Source organism: Eriocheir sinensis, chromosome 49 (assembly GCF_024679095.1).
Source record: "Eriocheir sinensis breed Jianghai 21 chromosome 49, ASM2467909v1, whole genome shotgun sequence".
NCBI classification, from domain to species: domain Eukaryota; kingdom Metazoa; phylum Arthropoda; class Malacostraca; order Decapoda; family Varunidae; genus Eriocheir; species Eriocheir sinensis.
In genome coordinates this window covers 11601650-11625375 of record NC_066557.1, presented here as the reverse complement: position 1 = coordinate 11625375, position 23726 = coordinate 11601650, and the positions used below count along the sequence as shown (strand labels likewise).

Genomic DNA, 23726 nt, shown 5'->3' with positions numbered 1-23726 from the left:
TCTCCGTTTCCTCCACACTCAAACTCCTCCATATCTAAACCCTCCTCCTCCTCCACTTACTCTCATCCACATGTGTCTTGTTCTCCACGTGTCCCTCGATGTCCTTGCTAAACCACTCGTTGAACCACAGGTGGGAGTCGAAGAGCGAGGGCATGATGAAGTGAAGCAGCGCCCACAACTCTGCCATACTGTTCTGAATGGGCGTGCCGGACAGCAGAAGGCGATTACGACAGCTGAACCCAAGGAGGAGCTTCCACCGCTGACTGAGGGGTGGAAGAAGGGGGAGATGTGGGTTAGGGAGGGATGATATGTGGGGTTATGGAGGGAGAGAAGGGGGAGATGCGGGTTAGGGAGGGATGATATGTGGGGTTATGGAGGGAGAGAAGGGGGAGATGCGGGTTAGGGAGGGATGATATGTGGGGTTATGGAGGGAGAGAAGGGGGAGATGCGGGTTAGGGAGGGATGATATGTGGGGTTATGGAGGGAGAGAAGGGGGAGATGCGGGTTAGGGAGGGATGATGTGTGGGGTTGTAGAGGGAGAGAAGGGGGAGATGCGGGTTAGGGAGGGATGATATGTGGGGTTGTAGAGGGAGAGAAGGGGGAGATGCGGGTTATGGAGGGATGATATGTGGGGTTGTTGAGGGAGAGAAGGGGGAGATGCGGGTTAGGGATGGATGATTTGTGGGGTTATTGAGGGAGAGAAGGGGAGATGGGTTAGGGAGGGATGATATGGGGTTATGGAGGGAGAGAAGGGGAGAAGGGGTTAGGGAGGATGATATGTGGGGTTATGGAGGAGAGAAGGGGGAGATGCAGGTTAGGGAGGGATGATGCGTGGGGTTATGGAGAGAAGGGGGAGATGCGGGTTAGGGAGGGATGATATGTGGGGTTATGGAGGGAGAGAAGGGGGAGATGCGGGTTAGGGAGGGATGATGTGTGGGGTTATGGAGGGAGAGAAGGGGGAGATGCGGGTTAGGGAGGGATGATATGTGGGGTTGTGGAAGGAGAGAAGGGGGAGAAGCGGGTTACGGAGGGATGATCTGTGGGGTTATGGAGGGAGAGAAGGGGGAGTTGCGGGTTAGGGAGGGATGATATGTGGGGTTATGGAGGGAGAGAAGGAGGAGAAGGGGGTTAGGGAGGGATGATGTGTGGGGTTATGGAGGGAGAGAAGGGGAGATGGAAGGATGTGTGGGGTGATGGAGGGAGAGAAGGGGGAGATGCGGGTTAGGGAGGGATGATATGTGGGGTTATGGAGAGAAGGGGAGATGCGTTAGGGGAAGGATGATGTGGGGTTATGAGAGGAGAGAAGGGGAGAGAGGGGGTTAGGGAGGATGATGTGGGGGGTTATGGAGGGAGAGAAGGGGGAGAGGCGGGTTTGGGAGGGTTGATGTGTGGGGTTTTGGAGGGAGAGAAGGAGGAGAAAGGGAAGGATGATGTGTGGGGTTATGGAGGGAGAGAAGGAGGAGAAGGGGGTTAGGGAGGGATGATGTGTGGGGTTATGGAGGGAGAGAAGGGGGAGATGCGGGTTAGGGAGGGATGATATGTGGGGTTGTAGAGGGAGAGAAGGGGGAGATGCGGGTTAAGGAGGGATGATATGTGGGTGAGGAGAGGTTAAGGAGGGATGATATGTGGGGTTATGGGTGGGAGAGAAGGGGGAGATGTGGGTTAGGGAGGGATGATATGTGGGGTTATGGAGGGAGAGAAGGGGGAGATGCGGGTTAGGGAGGGATGATATGTGGGGTTATGGAGGGAGAGAAGGGGGAGATGCGGGTTAGGGAGGGATGATGTGTGGGGTTATGGAGGGAGAGAAGGGGTAACGGAGGAGAAAAAGTATTAAAAAAATTATTCATGGCTTGCTTAGAAGTCGTAGAAAGATAATTTACTAGTCTTTCGTGGGAGTTTAGGGCATTTCCAGGGGTACTTTTATGACCCTGGTGGTAGTCTGAGCCTTCTTCTGTACCGTGAACCTAAAAGAACACTTATTAGAACCCGATTAACCTCATTTTTGGCCTCTGGAAATAGATGGTCTGAGGGGTGGGAGCATTTGACAGTACAACCCCAGACCTTACATCCACAAACACACACCCGCTCACTCACTCACCCACCTGTTAATACTCTTGATGGCCTGCGCCTCATCCAGCACCATGTAATTCCACTTCAAGCGGTTGAGGAACTTGAAATCCTGGATGACGATCTGGTAGCTGGTCACCACAATATGGAAGCTCGCCTCCTTCGACCCGAGGTTTTTGCCGTCGAAGAACTTGCGGAGGTTCTTGCGTTCCTCGGGATTACCCCAGTACGGCACGACCTATGGGGTGAAGGGGGTGAGGGGAAATAAAGGGAGAGAATGAATGAGAGAAGGAAAATAAATGAATGTGAGAATGAAGGGGAGAAAATGAGAAAATGAATAAGTGAATGGAGGAAACGAGAATGAAAATGAATGAAGGAGGGAAATGAAGGAGAAAATGAAAGAGAAAATGGAGAGAAAATGAGAAAGAAAGCAAATGAAGGGGAGAAAATGAGAAAATGAATAAGTGAATGGAGGAAACGAGAATGAAAATGAATGAAGGAGGGAAATGAAGGAGAAAATGAAAGAGAAAATGAGAGAAAATGAGAAAGAAAGCAAATGAAGGGGAGAAAATGAGAAAATGAATAAGTGAATGGAAGAAACGAGAATGAAAATGAATGAAGGAGGGAAATGAAGGAGAAAAATGAAAGAGAAAATGGAGAGAAAATGAGAAAGAAAGCAAATGAAGGGGAGAAAATGAATAAGTGAATGGAGGAAACGAGAATGAAAATGAATGAAGAAGGGAAATGAAGGAGAAAATGAAAGAGAAAATGGAGAGAAAATGAGAAAGACAGCAAATGAAGGGGAGAAAATGAGTAAGTGAATGGAGGAAACGAGAATGAAAATGAATGAAGGAGGGAAATGAAGGAGAATGAGAGAAAATGAGAAAGAAAGCAAATGAAGGGGAGAAAATGAGAAAATGAGTAAGTGAATGGAGGAAACGAGAATGAAAATGAATGAAGGAGGGAAATGAAGGAGAAAATGAAAGAGAAAATGGAGAGAAAATGAGAAAGAAAGCAAATGAAGGGGAGAAAATGAATAAGTGAATGGAGGAAACGAGAATGAAAATGAATGAAGGAGGGAAATGAAGGAGAAAATGAAAGAGAAAATGGAGAGAAAATGAGAAAGAAAGCAAATCAAGGGGAGAAAATGAGTAAAAAATATATGAATGAGAGAAAATGACAGAAAATGAATGAAATAACACAATCACCATCACCATAATCAGCTGGTCTCACCTTGAAATCCGGGACAAATCTTGCAATCTCGCCAGTCCAATTATGCAGCGTGGAGGCAGGGGTGATGATGAGGAAGGGGCCCCAGGTGTCTGCCAGGGAAAAAAAAGATGCAATTAAGTTACCAACACCTCACCTGACCTTTACCTGTGTTACCCGAGTTAAGTTACCTACTAGCATTAACCCGGGTAGCAGCGACAGGCCAAATTTGTGCCTTTGCCATGTAGCAGCGACGGGGCAAATTTGTGCCTTTGCCGTGTAGCAGCGACAGGGCAAATTTGTGGCTTTACCGTGTAGCAGCGACGGGCCAAATTTGTGCCTTTGCCGTGTACCAGCGACAGGCCAAATTTGTGCCTTTGCCGTGTAGCAGCGACGGGCCAAATTTGTGCCTTTGCCGTGTAGCAGCGACGGGCCAAATTTGTGGCTTTACCGATTTGTGCCTTTGCCGTGTACCAGCGACAAATTTGTGGCTTTGCCGTAGCAGCGACGGCCAAATTTGTGGCTTTACAAATTTGTGCCTTTGCCGTGTACCAGCGACAGGGCAAATTTGTGGCTTTGCCGTGTAGCAGCGACGGGCCAAATTTGTGGCTTTACCGTGTACCAGCGACAGGGCAAATTTGTGGCTTTGCCGTGTAGCAGCGACGGGCCAAATTTGTGCCTTTGCCGTGTAGCAGTGACAGGCCAAATTTGTGCCATGATATAAACCCCCAAAAATAGATGATGCATAAACTGATCACAAATGCATTGATATATATTTTGAAATGGTTTGCGTGAGTGATGATTTTTTCTCATTATTCTCGCTTAGAGGGACCTTTTAGAAACATGATCCCCGCAGCTACCGGGTTAAATGGATCCGTCCTTAGCTAAATACTCACCATACTGTTCACATATATGGGCCAGGAAGGCGACGGACTGAACGGTCTTGCCCAAACCCATCTCGTCAGCCAGAATACCATTGATGCCCTGGAAGAGATATATGGTGTAAGCAAATATCATATATAAAGAAAAATGGGAAATGTCTACAGCTCACAAAACCATACAGATAATAATGAAAACAAGGTCAACACACACTGAATAAAGATAAGAAGAGAAACAACAGCAACGATAAAAGCAAAACAAACAACAATTAAAAAAACAAAAACAGAAAAAAATGAAAACTTAGATAAAATGCCCCCCCCAAAAAAAAAATAAGGCATAACACAAATAAAAACAATAACAATAAAACAAAAACAAAAATAAACATTGCCGCAGACTCACAAAATAATAGAGGTTGGCCAGCCAGTTCATGCCGTTGAGCTGGTAACTTTTGAGGACCCCACAGAAACACCGGGGCTGGGGGTGATCCTTGGCCTCCTTAGCCCCCCCACCCCTGCCTCCGTTGCCACCACCAAGCCCCTCTTTATCCTGCGAGCCGGCGAACAGGTTAAGCTTGGCCTGCTGCAGACTGTAAGCTTCCTGGGCCGTCTTCAGAGCCTGCATCTTCATGGCTTCACTGTGGGGGTGAGAGGGAGAAAGTTAGGTTAGGTTAGGTTAGGTTAGGTTAGGTTGGGTTAGGTAAGGTTAGGTTAGGTTAGGTTAGGTTAGGTAAGGTGAGGTGAGGTGAGGTTAGGTTAGGTTAGGTTAGGTTAGGTTAGGTTAGGTTAGGTTAGGTTAGGTTAGGTTAGGTTAGGTTAGGTTAGGTTAGGTTAGGTTAGGTTAGGTTAGGTTAGGTTAGGTTAGGTTAGGTTAGGTTAGGTTAGGTTAGGTTAGGTTAGGTTAGGTGAGGTTAGGTGAGGTGAGGTGAGGTGAGGTGAAGTTAGGTTAGGTTAGGTTAGGTGAGGTAAGGTTAGGTGAAGTGAGGTTAGGTGAGGTGAGGTGAGGTTAGGTTAGGTTAGGTAAGGTTAGGTTAGGCGTGAGAGAGAGAGAGAGAGAAATAAAATGAGTGTGTTAGTTATTTAGTTAGAGAGAAAAAGGAAAGGTTAGGTTAGTAAATGTGGGAGAGAGGGAAAAAGCGTGAGTTAGTGGTAGAGTGAGAAAGATTAGGTTAGTGAGTATTAAAGAGTGTAGGAGAGTGAGAGTCATTAACCCAGTAGCAGCGACGGGCCAAATTTGTGGCTTTACCGTGTAGCAGCGACGGGCCAAATTTGTGGCTTTACCGTGTAGCAGCGACGGGCCAAATTTGTGGCTTTACCGTGAATGACAGGCCAAATTTGTGGCTTTACCGTGAAGCAGCGACGGCCAAATTTGTGGCTTACCGTGTAGCAGCGACAGACCAAATTTGTGGCTTTACCGTGAAGCAGCGACGGCCAAATTTGTGGCTTTACCGTGTAGCAGCGACAGACCAAATTTGTGGCTTTACCGTGAAGCAGCGCCGGGCCAAATGTGGGGCTTTACCGTGTCGCAGCGAGGGGCCAAATTTGGGGCTGTACCGTGACGCAGCGACGGGCCAAATTTGTGGCTTTACCGTGTAGCAGCGACGGGCCCAATTTGTGGCTTTACCGTGTAGCAGTGACGTCAAATTTGTGGCTTTACCGTGTAGCAGCGACGGGGCTTTACCGTGTAGCAGCGACGGGCCAAATTTGTGGCTTTACCGTGTAGCAGCGATGGGCCAAATTTGTGCCATGATATAAACCCCAAAAAATAGATGATGCATAAACTGATCACAAATGCTTTGATATGTATTATGAAATGGTTTGTGTGAGTGGTGATTTTTTCTCATTTTTCTCGCTTAGAGGGACCATTAAGAAACATGATCCCCGCTGCTACCGGGTTAAGGAGTGAGAGAGAGAGAAGAAGTTAGGTTATTAATGTGAGAGAAGTGGGTATTAGTGAGAGAGAGAGAGAGAGAGAGAGAGAGAGAGAGAGAGAATGACGGACAGAGCATTAGTTGAGCGGCTAATCACACTGACCTGATTTCTTAATGTATAAATAAAAACACACACTGGCAGACGACAGTTGTATTTTTAACCTAATTTCAATTTTTTTATTTTAAACTCTATCGTCTGCCAGTGTGGGTTTTTAATCATAGAGCATTAGTTAGCAAGAGTGAAAAAGAGAGAGAAAGGAGAAGGGAGAAAATAAAAATAAAAAACACATATATTACATCAGTTTCAGCACACACACACACACACACACACACACACACAGAGCCTCAAGGAAAAGTTGGATAATTATAGATACAGAGACGGGACCACACAAGCATAAGCCCAGGCCCTGTAAAATTACAACTAGGTAAATACACACACACACGCACACACACACACACACACACACACACAGCCCCATATCCCCCTTCCCTTTCCCTAAACATACCCTTCAACCCATACATACACCCTTACACACAAAAAAATACACACAGTCATAGAATCAAACCCCTTTCTCCTCCTCCTCTTCCTCCTCCCTCTCTCTTACACTATAATTGTGTTGATTTTTTTTAACGTTCTGGAAACTAGATGAAAAATACGTCTCTCTCTCTCTCTCTCTCTCTCTCTCTCTCTCTCTCTCTCTCTCTCTTACCAATCATAGTCATCCGCCGAGGAGGAAGACGATGGGAGGGAGCTGTCATCCTCCAGCTGCCTGAGAATGGAGCTGGTGTCCGCGTCATCCATGGAGGCCGAGCCCATCTTGTTCTTCATGAAGTGTGCGTACAGTTCCGGCAGTGTTATCAGGAAATTGACCTTACGCTGTTGACGCTTGACCTGACGGGGGGGAAGCGGAGGTCAGGTGTGTGTACGGGAAGAGGAGGAGGAGGAGGAGGAGGATGGGGCAAGAGAGAGGGAGAGAAAAGGTTAGAAAAAGTGAGGATACAAAGAAAAATGAAAAAAAAAGGAGGAGGAGGAGGAGGAGGATGGGGCAAGAGAGAGAGAGGGAGAGAGAAAAGGTTAGAAAAAGTGAGGATATAAAGAAAAATGAAAAAAAAAGGAGGAGGAGGAGGAGGAGGAGGATGGGGCGAGAGAGAGGGAGAGAAAAGGTTAGAAAAAGTGAGGATATAAAGAAAAATTAAAAAAAAAAGCCAAATTATAGAAGAAAAGATGAACTATTACAACACATAGAAAAGACTTGAAAATTAAAAAATGACTAGAAAATAAATAAAAAAGTAATGTGAAAAAAAAGGATAGAGATCAAAACACACACACACACACACACACACACACACACACACACACACACACACACACAAGTCTCTGGAACGGACTTGCCGAGGAGACTGTGTGTGCAAAAACGATTCATGAATTTAAAGCCAAACTGGATATTAAGCATTATGGAGACGGGACAGCACAAGCCTAGTACAGCTCTTTTCCTGTATTTCACAACTAGGTAAATACACACACACACACACACACACACACACACACACCTCCAGAATCTCCTTGTCCATCTTCCGCTGCTCCTCTGCCTCCTTCTCCGCCCGCCTGTTCTGCTCCTTCAGGATGCGGTCGAACTTCTTCCACTCGGCCTGCATGGTCCTCGTCAGCCTCTTAAGCAGCCACACCTTGTCCTTCACAGTCTTCTGGCTCTGGGGGGTGGAGGAAGGAGGGGGGAGAGAAGGAGAGAGAAGGGGAGGTTAGTTAGTGGTGGAGGTTCTGGTGGATGGATGAGATAATTATGGGAGGGAGGCAAGATGGTGGAAGATAGTTGTAGTTACTTTATTTTTGGGCAACAATCAGTTTTAACCCAGTAGCAACGAGGGGTCAAATTTGTGGCTTTACCGTGTAGCAGCGATGGGTCAAATTTGTGGCTTTACCGTGTACCAGCGATGGGTCAAATTTGTGGCTTTACCGTGTAGCAGCGATGGGTCAAATTTGTGGCTTTACCGTGTAGCAGCGATGGGCCAAATTTGTGGCTTTACCGTGTACCAGCGATGGGCCAAATTTGTGGCTTTACCGTGTAGCAGCGATGGGCCAAATTTGTGGCTTTACCGTGTAGCAGCGATGGGCCAAATTTGTGGCTTTACCGTGTAGCAGCGATGGGTCAAATTTGTGGCTTTACCGTGTAGCAGCGATGGGCCAAATTTGTGGCTTTACCGTGTAGCAGCGATGGGTCAAATTTGTGGCTTTACCGTGTAGCAGCGATGGGTCAAATTTGTGGCTTTACCGTGTACCAGCGACAGGCCAAATTTGTGGCTTTACCGTGTACCAGCGATGGGCCAAATTTGTGCCATGATATAAACCCCCCAAAAATAGATGATGCATAAACTGATCACAAATGCATTGATATATATTATGAAACGGTTTGCGCGAGTGATGATTTTTTCTCATTAATTCGCTTAGAGGGGACTTCAAAAAACACGATCCCCGCAGCTACCGGGTTGACTGCGTAAAGTTCAGTTCCGGAAGTAAAATAAAGAGCAAAACTTAACACCCTCCAGCCTGTCAACTTGATGGGTACTATTTCTGTTGCCCCTTTTAATATTTTTCTCCCTGCCCGCACATTTAGGGTACTGCGTTTGGGTCCATACCACTGTTTATGTTCCCTTGCTGTCCTTTCAATAATAATATATGAATGAATTAAAATGTAGTACTGGCTGTTTTTATTTGGGTTTATAATTATGTTTAAATATTCCTGACATTATTTGTATAACCGGAATACAGTAGCAGCAGTAGTAGTAGTAGTAGTAGTAGTAGTAGTAGTAGTAGGCCACAGTCATTGGTGGGGTGGGGCCAATGAATTGCTTTGTGAAAGGATATGAGAAAATATACCGCTCACAACGCAACTCTAATAGATGGAGGCCCGTAAAAAAAAAGTAGAAGTAGTAGTAGTAGTAGTAGTAGGAGTCTTTAATAAGGAGTTCTTGTTCAGTAATAACAAAAACAGTACCAGGAACAATAACAGCTGTCACCCACCTGCAAAGCCTTCTGTCGACACACCCTCATGCATCCAGTGGCCATCCGCTTACAGTTCTGCAGCACCTCCTTGCGGAACGACGCCTTGCTCTTCTGGCACCGGCTCACCTCCTTCTTGGCCATGCCCACCCAGAGCTTGTGCCGCCGCATGGTGAGGGCCTGGGGGGGTGAGGGGGGAGGGGGGGATGAGGGAAGATATAGAGGTAATGTTGGAGCTATACAGTACTTCTTCTATTCGATTTTGCTTTTCCTCCTTCTCCTCCTTCTTCTTCTTTTCCTTCTCATTTTCCTTCAATAATTCTGGATCTACAAATATTATCTCTTTTCCTCCTCCTCCTCCTCCTTCTTTTCCTTTAATAATTCTGGATCTACAAATATTATCTCTTTTCCTCCTCCTCCTCCTCCTTCTTCTTCTTTTCCTTCTCATTTTCCTTCAATAATTCTGGATCTACAAATATTATCTCTTTTCCTCCTCCTCCTCCTTCTGTTTCTTTTCCTTCTCATTTTCCTTTAATAATTCTGGATCTACAAATATTATCTCTTTTCCTCCTCCTCTTCCTCTTCCTATTTCCCTCTTCTTTCTCCTCTAGTTTTCTTTTCCAGGAATTAGCGGACTTTTATAACTAACTTTCCTGATTAACTTTTTTATATAGCTAGGCATGTTAACCACTGCACTATGGAGGTAAGATATACAACAGAAAAATAAATGAATAAATAAATAAAATAACCAAGAAAATGAATAAATAAATAAATGAGAATATATCAACGCTTCCTTCCCCCTCACACACACACACACACACACACACACACACACCTGGGCATCAAGTTTCTTATGCTTCCTGTCCCGCCTCACCCCCCTGCCGCCCCGCCCACCAGCAGCCGCAGTCTTGACGGGGACGGTGAGGTCATCCGAGGCGTCATCGGGGAAGCTGTGCATACTATCCTCGTTCTGGGCGGCAGGACTCTGGGGGGGATGGAAGGGAGACGATGGGAGATGACAGAAAACGGGAAACTTGAGGCGGCAAGAGGTGGAAATTAAGGGGGACTTGAGTAAAATTTAGGAACAGTTTTTTAGGATACAATTTCTCTCCCCCAGAAAAGAAAATAATAGAGTAAGACAAATGAATAAGTTTCGTCCTTTGATTTTAATTCAGTTTTTTAAATAATAACCATATACTGAGGTCTCCTAATCACTATACAAACCATGGTCCAGTTTTTGCCTGTCTACTTTAAGGGCCGAGAAACAAATATTTAAATACAATAATAAGTAATACATATAATCCTCCTCCTCCTCCTCCTCCTCCTCCTCCTCTTCCACTCACCATAGGCTCCAGGTCCTCCTCCTCCTCCTCCTTCTTCACTCTGCGGAGACGCTCTTTTTCCCTCTTCTCCTTGTTCTTCTTCCTCCGCGTCCCCGCCATGAACCGCTGGTGGTCAGGGTACTTGTCCACCCGCGAGAGGAGACCCGCACTGTAGTAGAGGTACCCGCGGTTCTGTAAAGGGGGGGAGGGGGGGGGAGGGGGGGGGGGACAAAGAGTTAGCTAAGGGTACTTCAAACTTCTCCTCCTCCTCCTCCTCCTCCTTGTCTTCTTCCATTTTTTCACATTTATTTATTTTCCTCATTCATATCCTCACAAAATATACTTCATCTCTCTCCTCCTCCTCCTCCTCCTCCTCTTCCTCCTCCTCCTCTTCTTCCATTTCTTCACATTAATTCATCTTCCTCATTCATATCCTCACAAAATATACTTCACTCTCCTCCTTCTCCTCCTCCTCCTTCCTCTCCTTCTTGGTCTGTTAGATGCCCTTTAATATATATAAGTGTCTTGTTCTTCAAAATGTAGCAAAAATTAGGAGGTTTAATAATGAAATGTGTGTCTGATAGATGGGAGATGCCGTTTGCTATAGATAAGATGCCCTTTAAAATAGATAAGATGCCCTTTTAATATAAGTAAAAGACAGGTTCTTCAAGGTGGAACAAAAGTAGAAGGGCGGATTATGATGTGTAATGGGAAACTCAAAAGTGTCAATACTGGATCAAACCTCAAGTTCTCCCAGCAATCCATTATTCCAACTCTACTACTACTACTACTACTACTACTACTACTACTACTACTACTACTAACCTCCTCACTCTGGTAGAAGTGTGACTGATGGTGCTTTCTCATCCTGTGTTCTCTGAGCATATCTTCCAGGTCAGCCGAAGTCAGCCTCCTCCCCTCCTCGCTCCCTTCCTCCTCCTCCTCCTCCTCCTCCTCAGCGCTGGAGGAGGAGGAGGACGAGGAGGAGGAGGACACCAGCACATCCTTCAGCCATTGACGCTTCCGCCGCACGAAGGAGAAGTTGTAGAGGTGGGACTTGTCGTTCTCGCGATCTGGAAAATAAAATAAATAAATTAAAATAAATAACTAAAAATGGGGTTAAGAAAAGGAAATTTAAACTAAGGAACAACTGGGTGACTTCTTTTCTTGAACTACAAATAATTGACTTTTTATTAAGGCTTTTTTTTCACTTTTTTTCTTATGACTGCAAATTAACTTAACTTTCTCATGCGTATATTTCTTTAACTTTTCCTTCATACGTTCTTGCAGACATAGATAAACTGTCCTATGTAGAGCTATTGTTTCTTATATTTTCATCCTCTATTCCTTCACTTAATCCTCAAAAAAATATATTCTAATTCTATTCTCTGTTTCTTCCATTATCTTCATTCATTTTGTCATAATGGCTTTGGGACAATAATAATAATGTTGAAAAGGACAAAAATTTCTCAGCTAGGCCTTAACACACTTCTTCTCCTCCTCCTCCTCCTCCTCCTCCTCCTCCTCCTTCTCACCTTCCTTGGTCCTGGACACACCATTCTTCAGGGACACTCCTTCTAGCTCCGACTCCGAGGCTGTATCGTAGTCACTGGAAAGGAAGGGAAAAATTAATATAGTCTCTCCTTTGAATAGCAACTTTCACCCATATTATCAACTATTATAACAAATGAAAAGGGAAAAAACGAGAAGGAAAAAGAGGAAATTAGGGAAAGGAGGAAAAGTGAGGGTAGTGAAATCGGACATCCATCTCATCCATGTCACTTTTAGACTCTTTGCCGTGCATGTGAAATGGGAAATCACGAGGGAAAAAAAGAGAAGGAAAAAAGAGGAAATTAGGGAAAGGAGGAAAAGTGAGGTTAGTGAAATCGGACATTCATCTCATCCATGTCAATTTCATCCTCTCTGCCGTACAAGTGAAATGGGAAATCACGAGGGAAAAAAAGAGAAGGAAAAAAGAGGAAATTAAGGAAAGGAGGAAAACTGAGGGAAATTAAATCAGACTCAGCCATCTCATCCATGTCAATTTCCGCCTATTCTCCGTACTAGTGAAAATGAAAAATCATATGAGGGAAAAAAAAGGAAAAAGAGGAAATTAGGGAAAGGAGGAAAAGTGAGGTTAGTGAAATCGGACATCCATCTCATCCATGTCAATTTCCGCCTATTCTCCATACAAGTGAAAATGAAAAATCATATGAGGGAAAAAAAAGGAAAAAGAGGAAATTAGGGAAAGGAGGAAAAGTGAGGTTAGTGAAATCGGACATCCATCTCATCCATGTCAATTTCCGCCGATTCTCCGTACTAGCGAAATCAGCAATCATGCGAAGGAAAAAAGAGAAGAAAAAGAGGAAATTAGGGAAAGGAGGAAAAGTGAGGGCAATGAAATCAGACTCATCCATGTCAATTTCCGCCAATTCTCCGTACTAGCGAAATCAGCAATCATGTGAGGGAAAAAAAAAGAGAAGAAAAAGAGGAAATTAGGGAAAGGAGGAAAAGTGAGGGCAATGAAATCAGACTCATCCATGTCAATTTCCGCCAATTCCCCGTACTAGCAAAATCAGCAATCATACGCAGGAAAAACACAAAAAATAACAAAATCAAGTAAACAAGCAGTCACAGGTAAGGCCGGGACAGGTGGGCATTGGTCAGGGAGCGTGGCCTCACCTGACGGGCTGGTTCAGAACACTCTCCACATAGTTGAGGAACGGATCCAGCTTGAGGGCCTGCTCCAGCCGCTGCAGGTGGACCGGCTTGGAAAACTCCGCCTCCTCCATCGCTGCCATTCTCCTGCTTTCATCCACTCCCTTATGTTAACTGTGACAGGAGGAGGAGGAGGGGGAGAAGGAGGGTTAAAAGAATGTATGTCAGATGGCGATAGGTATTTTATCTTTTTGTATTATTACCTATCTTGGTGCCGTCTCTCACAAATCAATTATTACGTTTTTTTATCTTTATTTCTTTTGGTTATTAAAATTATAGGGGGGGTTGATGATGGGGGTGAAGCCTTCTGTAGGAGTCCGCAGCTACTGGGTTAAGGTGTTGGGTGTAATTCTAGAGTTTAAACAGGTGCACTAATTACCACTACCCACACCTTGACCAGGCAACAGGTGACCCCCGTGACCTGCCCCCTCGCCCCCGTCCCCCACACCCCAGGCCCCGTCCCCCACACCCCCACCAGGCCCCGTGACACCCCAGGCCCCCCAACCCCCCATGCCCCGTACCCCACACCCCCACCAGGCCCCCCAACACCCCAGGCCCCGTCCCCCACACCCCCACCAGGCCCCGTGACACCCCAGGCCTGGCCCCAATACCCCAGGCCCCCCAACACCCCAGGCACCGTCCCCCACACCCCCACCAGGCCCCGTGACACCCCTGACCCCAATACCCCAGGCCCCCCAACACCCCTGGCACCGTCCCCCACACCCCCACCAGGCCCCGTGACACCCCTGGCCCCATTACCCCAGGCCCCCCAACACCCCAGGCCCTGTCACAAACACCCCTACCAGGCCCCGTCCGAACACCCCACCAGGCCCCGTCCCCCGCCCCGTGCCCCGGCCCCGTAAAACACATACCCCGGCGGCCTTAGTCACTGGTCTCACCGCCGCCGTAAAGTAAAAAAAAATCCAAAACAAAAGCCCGCCATTAATTAACCTGGCCGGCAGCGACAGTACACACCTGGAGAGCCCCGCGCCTGGCCCCGAGCCCCGCCCCGAGGACCCGCCACACACCTCGCCTAAAATACCGGAAAATCCCCCTCAGAACCCTTATTCCCGCCGCCCCGCCAGGCCTGCACCCCTCCTTCAGGCGCCCCGGGGGAGTATCTGGCCGCGCGGGGAGATTAAAGTCGAGCGGGGAGGAAATCCGGGTCGTCGTGATGGCCCGGGGAGGGAAAACGAGAGAAAATCTTTATTCGCCATCACAGCCGCCATTACGGAAGGGAGTCTCGCCTTCTCGTTTTTGCGGATTTTTAGTATTTCCGAGTCTTTTTCCTCTGATTTTATGAGTGGAAATGTTGTTAAAGTATATTCAAGGTCTTATTTAGGAAGATGGATATGTAGTGATGTCTATAAATGTGAAATCTCCGTAAAAGCATTTTGTCACACCTTGGGAAAAACACGGTACAGTTAGCGATATATTTTTTCTCATGTGGAATTTCCTTAATATATACTTAGTTAAAATCCCTTGTTAAAATATAAATAATTCACTACCGTCATTTATTTTCTCCGGGAACATGAAAAAAAATATATCCTTCACTTCCATATATCACGTGTAGGACAAAATCATGCAATATATACAAAATATCTTTACGCCTCCATTTTCCTATGACTGAGAATAATAAAACATCACATGACCTTTAAAATTAGACCCTTGAAAGAGGTTAAATAATAATAAAATGGTTGCTCTGGTGATACATGGCAACTCAAAACATCACATGAGGTACAACGGTGCCAGATTCTCGTACTCCACCTTTTATGTTTTCTAATTTCCAACCCCAAAATTGCCTCCTCCACCCCTTTAACTGGTTTTATATAGAGTTATCGTTAAAATGGTTAATTAATGGTGTTTTTTTAGCAATAGTTATGAGGCAGAAACCGGTAAATATGATGCTTCGAGTACGATAATTTGGCAACGTTGGATTGAGGTCGCGTCGTCTGTTTGTTTACATCATGAAGCACGTGGTCTCATCCTCTTCCCCTAATGATAACAATATACATAATTAAAACCCCATATAGAACAGCATTAATTAAGATACATAGCCTGAAACGACCCTCCTATCCTCTATTAATTTCTTCAATATATAATCTCGAATGACCTCCTTTTCCTGTCATATTTATAACCATTTTTCCCCATATAGAACAGCATTAATTAAGATAGATAGCCTGAAATGACCCTCTTATCCTCTATTAATTTCTTCAATATATAATCTCGAATGACCTCCTTTTCCTGTCATATTTAAATTATAACCATTTTTTCCCCATATAGAACAGCATTAATTAAGATACATAGCCTAAAACGACCCTCCTATCCTCTATTAATTTCTTCAATATATAATCTCGAATGACCTTTTCTTCCTGTCATATTTATTAACATTTTTCCCCATATAGAACAGCATTAATTAAGATACATAGCCTAAAATGACCCTCTTATCCTCTATTAATTTCTTCAATATATAATTTCGAATGACCTCCTTTTCCTGTCATATTTATAACCATTTTTCCCCATATAGAACAGCATTAATTAAGATAGATAGCCTAAAACGACCCTCTTATCCTCTATTAATTTCTTCAATATATAATCTCGAATAACCTCCTTTCCCTGTCATATTTAAATTATAACCATTTTTTCCCCATATAGAACAGCATTAATTAAGATACATAGCCTAAAATGACCCTCCTATCCTCTATTAATTTCTTCAATATATAATCTCGAATGACTCCTCTTCTTCCTGTCATATTTATAACCATTTTTCCCCATATAGAACAGCATTAATTAAGATACATAGCCTAAAATGACCCTCCTATCCTCTATTAATTTCTTCAATATATAACCTTGAATGGCTCCTCGATCTTCTCCCTGTCATTTCCATTCTTTTCTGCTATTCCATTTCTTTATCACATTACACAATATACATAATTAAACCCCCATATAGAACAGCATTAATTAAGATACATAGCCTAAAACGACCCTCTTATCCTCTATTAATTTCTTCAATATATAACCTCGAATGACTCCTCTTCTTCCTGTCATTTATTACCATTTTTCTGGTGTCACATTATATATCTTCCTTATTAACAGCAAAAAACACATATAATCTAATCCCAGGAAGCACATGATCAGGACAGCCAGCCTCAATGACCTTCCTTTTTCTTTCCTAATCTATTCATGTCATGTTTTTTGTCAATTTCTCTTTCACCCATTCCTTCCATTATCCATTATGTCTCCCGGTGTGGTTTTAACATTTTTTCTCTTAACACCAAAATGAAAATGATGGGTGGCTTAAAATGACCCTCCCTCTCTTTAATTAATTCCTATACTTTCTTCCTGTCATATACTTTTTTCTCCCCTCATTCCTTCTCTCTCCTCTTTCTCCTGTCATAACCCTACGCCCCTGTCCACCCAGCAGTGAATGGGTACCAGGTATTAATCGGGGGTTGTGTCCCGTCTCCTGGGGTCTGTTCCCTTCTCCTATAATTCCTTCCCCTGCTGTCTCTCTCCGGCATATGACCACAGATGTTGTGCCGACTAAACGAAACTTTCCAACTTTTTCTCCTATCACATAACTTCTCCTTCAGGGTGGATTTGACATTTCCCTTCTCTAATAACAGTAATAAACACATAATTTGACCTGATCTGACCCCTTCTTTTCTGTCCTAATTCCTTCCTGTCTAATTTTTCCTTCTTATTAAAACATGCTTAATTCAACTCCCAGAAAACATCACTAATTAAAAGATAGCTAAAATGACCCTTCTTTTCTCTCCTATAATCTCTTCCATTTTTACCTCTTTCTTATTAACACACATAATTAAACTCCCAGAAAACATCACTAATTAAAAGACAGCTAATATGACCCTTTTCTCTACTTCCCTCCTCTTCTATTTCAATTACTTCCATTATTTTCTCTCCCTTCTTTTCCTTCTTCTTTCCCCATTACTCCTCCTCCATTACCATCGTCTCCAAAAGAGGGAAATTATAATGCAGTCTGGGTCTGTTATTTCCTTCCAGTAAAAGACATTTCTCAGCCCAAGAACACATAATTGACAAGGCTTTCGTAGGAGTTGTGGGCATTTCCAGGGGTAGTTTTATGACCCTGGTGGTAGTCTGACCCTTCCTCTGTACCATGAACCTGAAGAAACACTCATTAGAACCCAACTGACCCCCTCTTTGACCTTTAGAAATAATTGATGTGAGGACCGAAAATGTCTTGTAATACCAACCATAGGCTTGTGCTAATGAGTGATAATTGTACATGAGTAAGTTTAATTATAACTGGCCAAAGGTAGGAAGCTCAGTGATAATGTGATGGAAGAACTTGGTGAACAGGAACTCCTTATCAAAATTAAGCTTCTTCTACTACTACTACTACTGCTACTATTGCTACTACTACTACTACTACTGCTTAACTCACATACTACACAAATTCCTATGTATTCTAGTTATACAAATAATGGCAAACATATTTAAACACATAATTATAAACCCAAATAAAAACAGCCAATACTACATTTTAATTCATACATATATTAATTACTTGAACAGAAATGAAATAAATGATAATAATAATAATACCAAACAAACTCAACCAACCATAGTTTATACACACAGTTTATTACTATTATCTTAAGTAAACACACACACACACACACACACACACACAGAAAAACACACATACACAACCATTACAAACAAATACACACACACATATACACATACCCCATACACCCGCCCCCTCCCCGCCACACACACACGCCCCTTCCCTCTCACCCCCTCAGCTCACCCCTACACACTCATCACGCCGGCTGCTTCTTGTACCAGCAGATAAAGTTGCACCAGAGGAAGGAACACACCCCCACGAATATGACCCTCAGTGACGACGGAAGGAGGTAGAAGTTGATGGCCATTGCCGGAAGCCAGAACACACACCCACTCTGGACGGGGAAGAAGAAGAAGGGGATAATTATTTATTTATTTATTTATTTATTTATTTTTACAGCAGAGGATTTAGTTCAAGGGCATAAAAAAAGGAAACAAATGTGAAAAAAAGCCCGCTACTCAAACTCAAAATAGAAGGATAGATAGACGGATAGAATTGATTTTGATTTTGATTGACAGTAATTTTTGGGGGCCTGTCCTTAAACCTAAGTGATTCTACATTAATCAGAAGGCTCCAAAACGTTGCATTTCTACTCTAGTTAATATTAAGTTCAAGGAAGTGATGGTCGAGCTTGTTTTTAAAGGAGTCAATCGTGTTACACTGGACCACTGAATAAAGAACTGCACTATAGAAGGACATAGGGGTTTACAGCCATTGCCAGGAAGAAATTATAATATGACAGATACAGATAGATATAGACATTAATGATAAAAATAGAGGAGAGGAGAAAAACACATCCTGAGATAAGCACTGATCTTTGAGGTAGAGGGCAGGAGAACATCAGGAAGGCCAAGGAAGATGTGGAGAAAGATATGAGGAGGCTGAACACCACTGAAGAAATGGCTATGGACCGACAACAGTGGAGGAGGTTCATGTCCCGTCCAACCCCGCCATAGGGAATAGATGGACGTTAAATTATGATCACGATTTTTTTTTTTTTTTTTTTTTTTTTTACAACAAAGTAGGCAGCTCAAGGGCACACAAAAAAAGAAAACAATAATAAAAAAAAGCCTGCTACTCGCGGCTCCTAAAAATGAAACAAAAAAGGTGTGTAAAAGCATGATGATGATGATGATGAATGATAAAAGTACAAAGAGAAATATAGATAGACTACAGTATTTGTGTCTCTGGCCGGCTGCTCTGAAGGGGAAGAAGAAATAACAAGATTGATGGATAGATAAATAATGGATAGATATTATAGGTTAGTTAATTGATAAGACGGAAAGATTAGAACTATATGCCTTGGAGCTGCCCTGAACTTGCAAAGGGAAAAAAAATAATGATCAGATAGATAATAATGATAATTCAACCTCTTTGGATTCTTTTTAGGAGCAGTGAGTAGCGGGCTTTTTTTATTAATGTTTGCTTTTTTGTGCCCTTGAACTGTCTCCTTTGCTGTAAAAAAAAAAAAAAAAAAAAAAAAAAAATGTTAGAGTAAATACAAATAGATAGATAGATAGATTGTGCTAGTAGTAAATAGCGGGCTTTTTTATTTTTTTCATTATTGTTTTCTTATTTTTTTTACGCCCTTGCACTGTCTCCTCTGCTGTAAAAAAACAAAACAAAAATCTTGCAGCCACTCTGAAGGGGAGGAGAAGAAAAAATTATAAATGAATTAATAGACAAATACCCAAAAAAGATACGTTTATGTTATTTGGCTCACCACGAAGGTAGTGATGAACTTCTCCTTGCACTCCTTCAACACGTCCTCCCGACCCTCCATTATGCTCATGCCTGGGGGGGAGAGAGAGAGAGAGAGAGAGAGAGAGAGAGAGAGAGAGGTGTATATTATGTATGAGTTAAGATGCCAAACAGAGACCAGCTTCCACACACCTCTGAAATTGACCTCCTCTTTTGGCTATTCCGTTCTTAGTTTCTTCTTTTTCTTCCACATAATCACACACACACGAAAAATATATATATAGACGCCACAAATAAATCCAAGGACAAATTCCGCTCACCGACGTAGAAGGCAATCAAGAGGGGCGGCTCCATCACAAACTGGTCCAGGAATATCTTCTTCCCTACGGTGGCGACGCCCGTACCCACGAACCGCACATCCAGCCACTTGTACCTGGGGGGGGAGGGGGGGGGGGTCATAAAAACCACAGAAAGACAGACAACAGGTACCCAGGTAAGCAGGTCGAAGGCTCATTAAGAGGCAACCCACTCTAGATAGACAGATAGGTGGGGACGTTGGGTTGTGAGTGTGTTCAGCTTTTCGGTTGCCATTCAGGTTGTGTGTGGGATAGGTGGTTGTGGTTTGGGTGGTAGATAGGAGAATGGTTGGGCCTAGAGAGAGGTATTTCTGACATTTCAAAGGGTTTATATATGATTTTTCTCCTTTATTTTTATCTGTCTATCAATTTCAAATGCTCAATAGTTACTTCAGTGCATGCAAAGCAGATTAACCTTTCCCTACCAGAAGACCTCACCAAGCTACAGGAGTGGAACAAAAAGTGGCTGCTACAATTCAATTAAGGAAAATGTAAAGTCCTGCACCTTGGAAGAGGATATCCAGAACACCAATACCACATGGGAAACACTCCACTATCCACCACTGAGGCAGAGAAAGACCTGGGAGTGTATGTTACCAGGCTACCAGTGAAGGGATATCCAGAACACCAATACCACATGGGAAACACTCCACTATCCACCACTGAGGCAGAGAAAGACCTGGGAGTGTATGTTACCAGGCTACCAGTGAAGGGATATCCAGCACACCAATACCACATGGGAAACACTCCACTATCCACCACTGAGCCAGAGAAAGACCTGGGAGTGTATGTTACCAGGCTACCAGTGAAGGCCAAATCCGTGCCAATCGCAGCGGACGGGTTAAAACACCTCTGGGAAAGAAGAGAAGGAGGAAGAAACCTTTCCCAGCACCCCCAGTCCTCACCAGTGATGGTAGATAACAGGGTACCACAGCACGCCGAAGAAGCTGTATCTTTTGAAAGCCTCCATGTCATACTTGGGGTCTGGGTCAACCTTCTGGCGAAACAAAAATAATTAAGCAAAATAATAGTACAGACTGGACATGATTCACGCGTTGAGGAAGAAAGAACAATGATGTATTAATTGTCGCCAAACTAACTTGACCTGACCTGACCTGACCTGTGCTCCTTCTGCCAAAATGTGATAAATAAATGCATGAATCCCTATCTTTGTGTCTATAACTATGAATCCAGAACAATTAAATAATCAAAAATAATGAAATAAGTAATCAATTTAGAATAATCATATAAACAAGAATAATAATCTTTTTCCATACAAGATAATCAAGGAAAGCCGCACTCACCCACACCTTCTTGAGCAGGGTCTGTTGCGTCCACTCGGCCCCTACGAAGAGCATCCCAAAGCCACCCATGTTTTTTAGCAAGGGACGGGACCTGAAGAACCTCCTTATCCTAATCACTATTTTCTTCATAATGCTTCCTTCTTCTTTTTCCCCCTTTTCACCTTCTTCTATGAGCTATGTTATGTTACTGGGTATTTTTCTTCTTTATTTCCTACTCTTCTTCTATGAGGTGTGTTATGTTACTGGGTATTTTTCTTCTCTTCCTTTAGCGATCCTCCTTCTGTCTGTATTTTTTTGTTCTTTCTTCTCTTCTCTTCCTTTTTATCTCTTGTGTTTTTCTTCTCTTATTCCTCTCCTCTTTTTCTCTTTTCGTATTTCTCCTCTTTTGTTATGTTATTTCTTATCTCTCTCTCTCCTTTCTTTGCCTGGTTATTTTCCTTTCTTCTTCCTCTTCTGCCGGCCGGTCTTCTCTCTCTCTCTCTCTCTCTTTCTCTTCCTTTTTCAACTCCTTCTCCTTTACCCTAATTATTCCCTTTTCACTCTTCTTTCTTCTCCTCCTCCTTCTTCTCTTCCCTCTTGTTCTTCTTCTTCCTCTGTGTTCGATAAGATAAATACACGTGTTTTTTCTTTTACAATTTTTGGACTTTCGTAACTTCTTGTGTTTCGGACTCTTTAACGGGTTCACATTTCCGTGTTCCTCTATTTTTATCTATCTATCTATCTATCTGTTTATAAATGAATGGATACAAAAAGATAGATAGATAGATATAGATAGATATAGGTGGATAGATAGATAGATAGAGAGGTATTTCTGATATTTCAATGGGTTTATATATATTTTTTCTTCTCTATTTCTATCTGTCTGTCTATTTATCTATCCATATATAACTTAATAGATGCAGAAAAATAGATAAATATATAGATAGATACATATACGAAAAATAAACAAATAGATAGATAGATAGAGAGAGAGAGAATGGAAATGTTATCCCGTTGAAAAATCAGAATCACAGACGTTAGAAAAATACAAAAGTGAAGAAGAAGGAAAGAAAAAGAGGGAAAACACGTGAAATATCAAACACAGAGGAGGAAGATGGAAGAGAGGAAGGAGGAGAAGGAAGAGGAAGAGGAGAACAACCAGGACAGAGGAGGAGGAGGAGGAGGAAGAGACAGAAGAGGAGAAAAGAGAAGGTACATATTAACTTCTTCCTTCCTTGTATTCTCCCTTTCATTTATTTTCTTCCCTTCCTCCTTCCTCCCTTCATCCCTTCTTCCCTTCCCTTCTCGTCTCTTTCCTCTCCTTCCCTTTCTCCTCTCTTTTCCTCCTCCCTTCTTCCCTTCCCTTCCTTTAATTCTCTTCCTTATCCTTCCCTTCCTTTCCTTCCTCCCTTCTTCTCTTACCTTCCCCTTCTTTTCCCTTCATTCTTCCTCCCTTCCCTTTCTCTGGCCCGTCATTCATTTCCATCTCCCTTCCCTTCCTCTTTTCCTCCCTTCCTTCCTTCTCCTTCCTTACCCTTCCCTTTCCTTTCCTTTCCTTTCCTTCTATGTCCCTTTTTCTCTTCCTTGCCCCATCATCCCTTCCGTTCTCTCCTCTTCCCTTCTCTTCCCCTTCCTCGTCCCATCACCCGCCCCTTCCCGTGACAGAGATAAGGCATAGAAAAAGGTTGAAAGAAAGGGGTGTGTTTTGAGATAATAAGTACAGACAACCCAACCATCTGTGTGTGTGTGTGTGTGTGAGAGAGAGAGAGAGAGAGAGAGAGAGAGAGAGAGAGAGAGAGAGAGAGTGTAGTAATAGTAATGATAGTTTTTTTCTTTGTTATTTTTATTATTGTTGTTGTTTTCATTGTTGTTATCTTCTTCTTCTTTTTCTTCCATGAGGTATGTTATATTATTGTTAGTTTTCTTCTTCTTCCTCCTCCTCCTCCTCCTCTTCCTCCTCCTCCTCCTCCTCCTCTATTTTTTGGCATGAATCAAAGTCATAATTAATTAGTACAAAGGTTTAATGAGGTAGTAATAGTTATAATAGTAATAGTATAGGTGTGGTAATGGAGGGGGAGGAGGAGGAGGAGGAAGAGGAAGAGGGAGAGGAGGAGGAGGAGGAGGAGGAGAGAAACTAAGATCTTGTTTTGGGTTTTCCTCCTCCTCCACTTTCTCTCCATCATTCCTCCCTTCCTCTTCCTCTTCCTCCTCCTCCTCTTCCCCATACATCCTCCCCTCCCTTCCCCACCACTCCCCTTCTTCCCATAACATCCTCCTCCTCCTCTCCCTCCTCCCATGCTTGTAATATAATATCCACCCCCTACTTTTTCCCTCTCCTCCCCTACTTCCTCCCCCCCCAAAAAAATATTCCTAATCCCCTCAATTCTGTAACAAAAAGAATTAATACATACATCCCCACATTCTCCCCCTCTCCCCCCTCACCGACTACCCCACTCCCTCCTCCCCTCCTCCTCGGCCTCTCCCCCACCTCTTCCCCCTCCTCTCCCCCCTCCTAAAAATAATCCTCAATCCTCTCAATTCTGCAATAAAAGGATTCTTCCCCCATCCTCCCCTCTATTCCCCCCTCTCCCCCATCCATTAGCTGCCTCCCCTCCCCCTTCCACCCATCCTTGACC

General features: G+C 43.6%; 3 protein-coding genes across 6 annotated transcripts in view; 1 reads left to right on the top strand and 2 right to left on the bottom strand.

Moving 5' to 3' along the window:
- LOC126981933 (chromatin-remodeling ATPase INO80-like) overlaps window positions 1-14346 on the bottom strand; it is a gene marked incomplete at its 3' end in the record, with an annotated part of 46913 nt that extends 32567 nt beyond the window's left edge. Inside the window, 14 exon segments of the mRNA XM_050833614.1 lie at window positions 61-263; window positions 2103-2305; window positions 3301-3389; window positions 4173-4260; window positions 4555-4789; window positions 6793-6974; window positions 7634-7792; window positions 9120-9278; window positions 9934-10083; window positions 10442-10612; window positions 11246-11493; window positions 11956-12029; window positions 13103-13252; window positions 14114-14346. Coding sequence (XP_050689571.1) covers window positions 61-263; window positions 2103-2305; window positions 3301-3389; window positions 4173-4260; window positions 4555-4789; window positions 6793-6974; window positions 7634-7792; window positions 9120-9278; window positions 9934-10083; window positions 10442-10612; window positions 11246-11493; window positions 11956-12029; window positions 13103-13221 — 2080 coding nt within the window.
- LOC126981643 (proline-rich protein HaeIII subfamily 1-like) lies at window positions 13430-14001 on the top strand. The gene is made up of 2 exons (XM_050833081.1): window positions 13430-13468; window positions 13546-14001. Exons 1-2 carry the CDS (start codon window positions 13430-13432, stop codon window positions 13999-14001), a joined length of 495 nt encoding a protein of 164 aa, XP_050689038.1.
- A 3050-nt stretch (window positions 14347-17396) lies between the features above and the next one.
- LOC126981935 (mpv17-like protein) lies at window positions 17397-21771 on the bottom strand. 4 transcript variants are annotated; one of them, XM_050833616.1, is made up of 5 exons: window positions 21112-21771; window positions 20713-20804; window positions 19772-19884; window positions 19474-19544; window positions 17397-18084 (listed from the first exon to the last, which is right to left on the bottom strand). In XM_050833616.1, exons 1-5 carry the CDS (start codon window positions 21238-21240, stop codon window positions 17947-17949), a joined length of 543 nt encoding a protein of 180 aa, XP_050689573.1. In that variant the 5' UTR covers window positions 21241-21771; the 3' UTR covers window positions 17397-17946. The 4 variants fall into 4 exon arrangements, with proteins under 4 accessions (XP_050689573.1, XP_050689574.1, XP_050689575.1 ...); XM_050833617.1 differs by having other exon boundaries at window positions 20713-20801; XM_050833618.1 differs by having other exon boundaries at window positions 21118-21771.
- Window positions 21772-23726: the final 1955 nt, after the last annotated feature.

Coding starts and splice junctions, on each gene's coding strand:
- LOC126981643 (XM_050833081.1), top strand. CDS start 13,430: ATGGGGGTGAAGCCTTCTGTAGGAGTCCGCAGCTACTGG. Junction 13,469..13,545: donor TAGGAGTCCGCAGCTACTGG/GTTAAGGTGTTG, acceptor ACCAGGCAACAG/GTGACCCCCGTGACCTGCCC.
- LOC126981935 (XM_050833616.1), bottom strand. CDS start 21,240: ATGAAGAAAATAGTGATTAGGATAAGGAGGTTCTTCAGGTCCCGTCCC. Junction 20,805..21,111: donor CCCTGCTCAAGAAGGTGTGG/GTGAGTGCGGCT, acceptor TTGTTTCGCCAG/AAGGTTGACCCAGACCCCAA. Junction 18,085..19,473: donor AGTTCATCACTACCTTCGTG/GTGAGCCAAATA, acceptor TTCCCCGTCCAG/AGTGGGTGTGTGTTCTGGCT.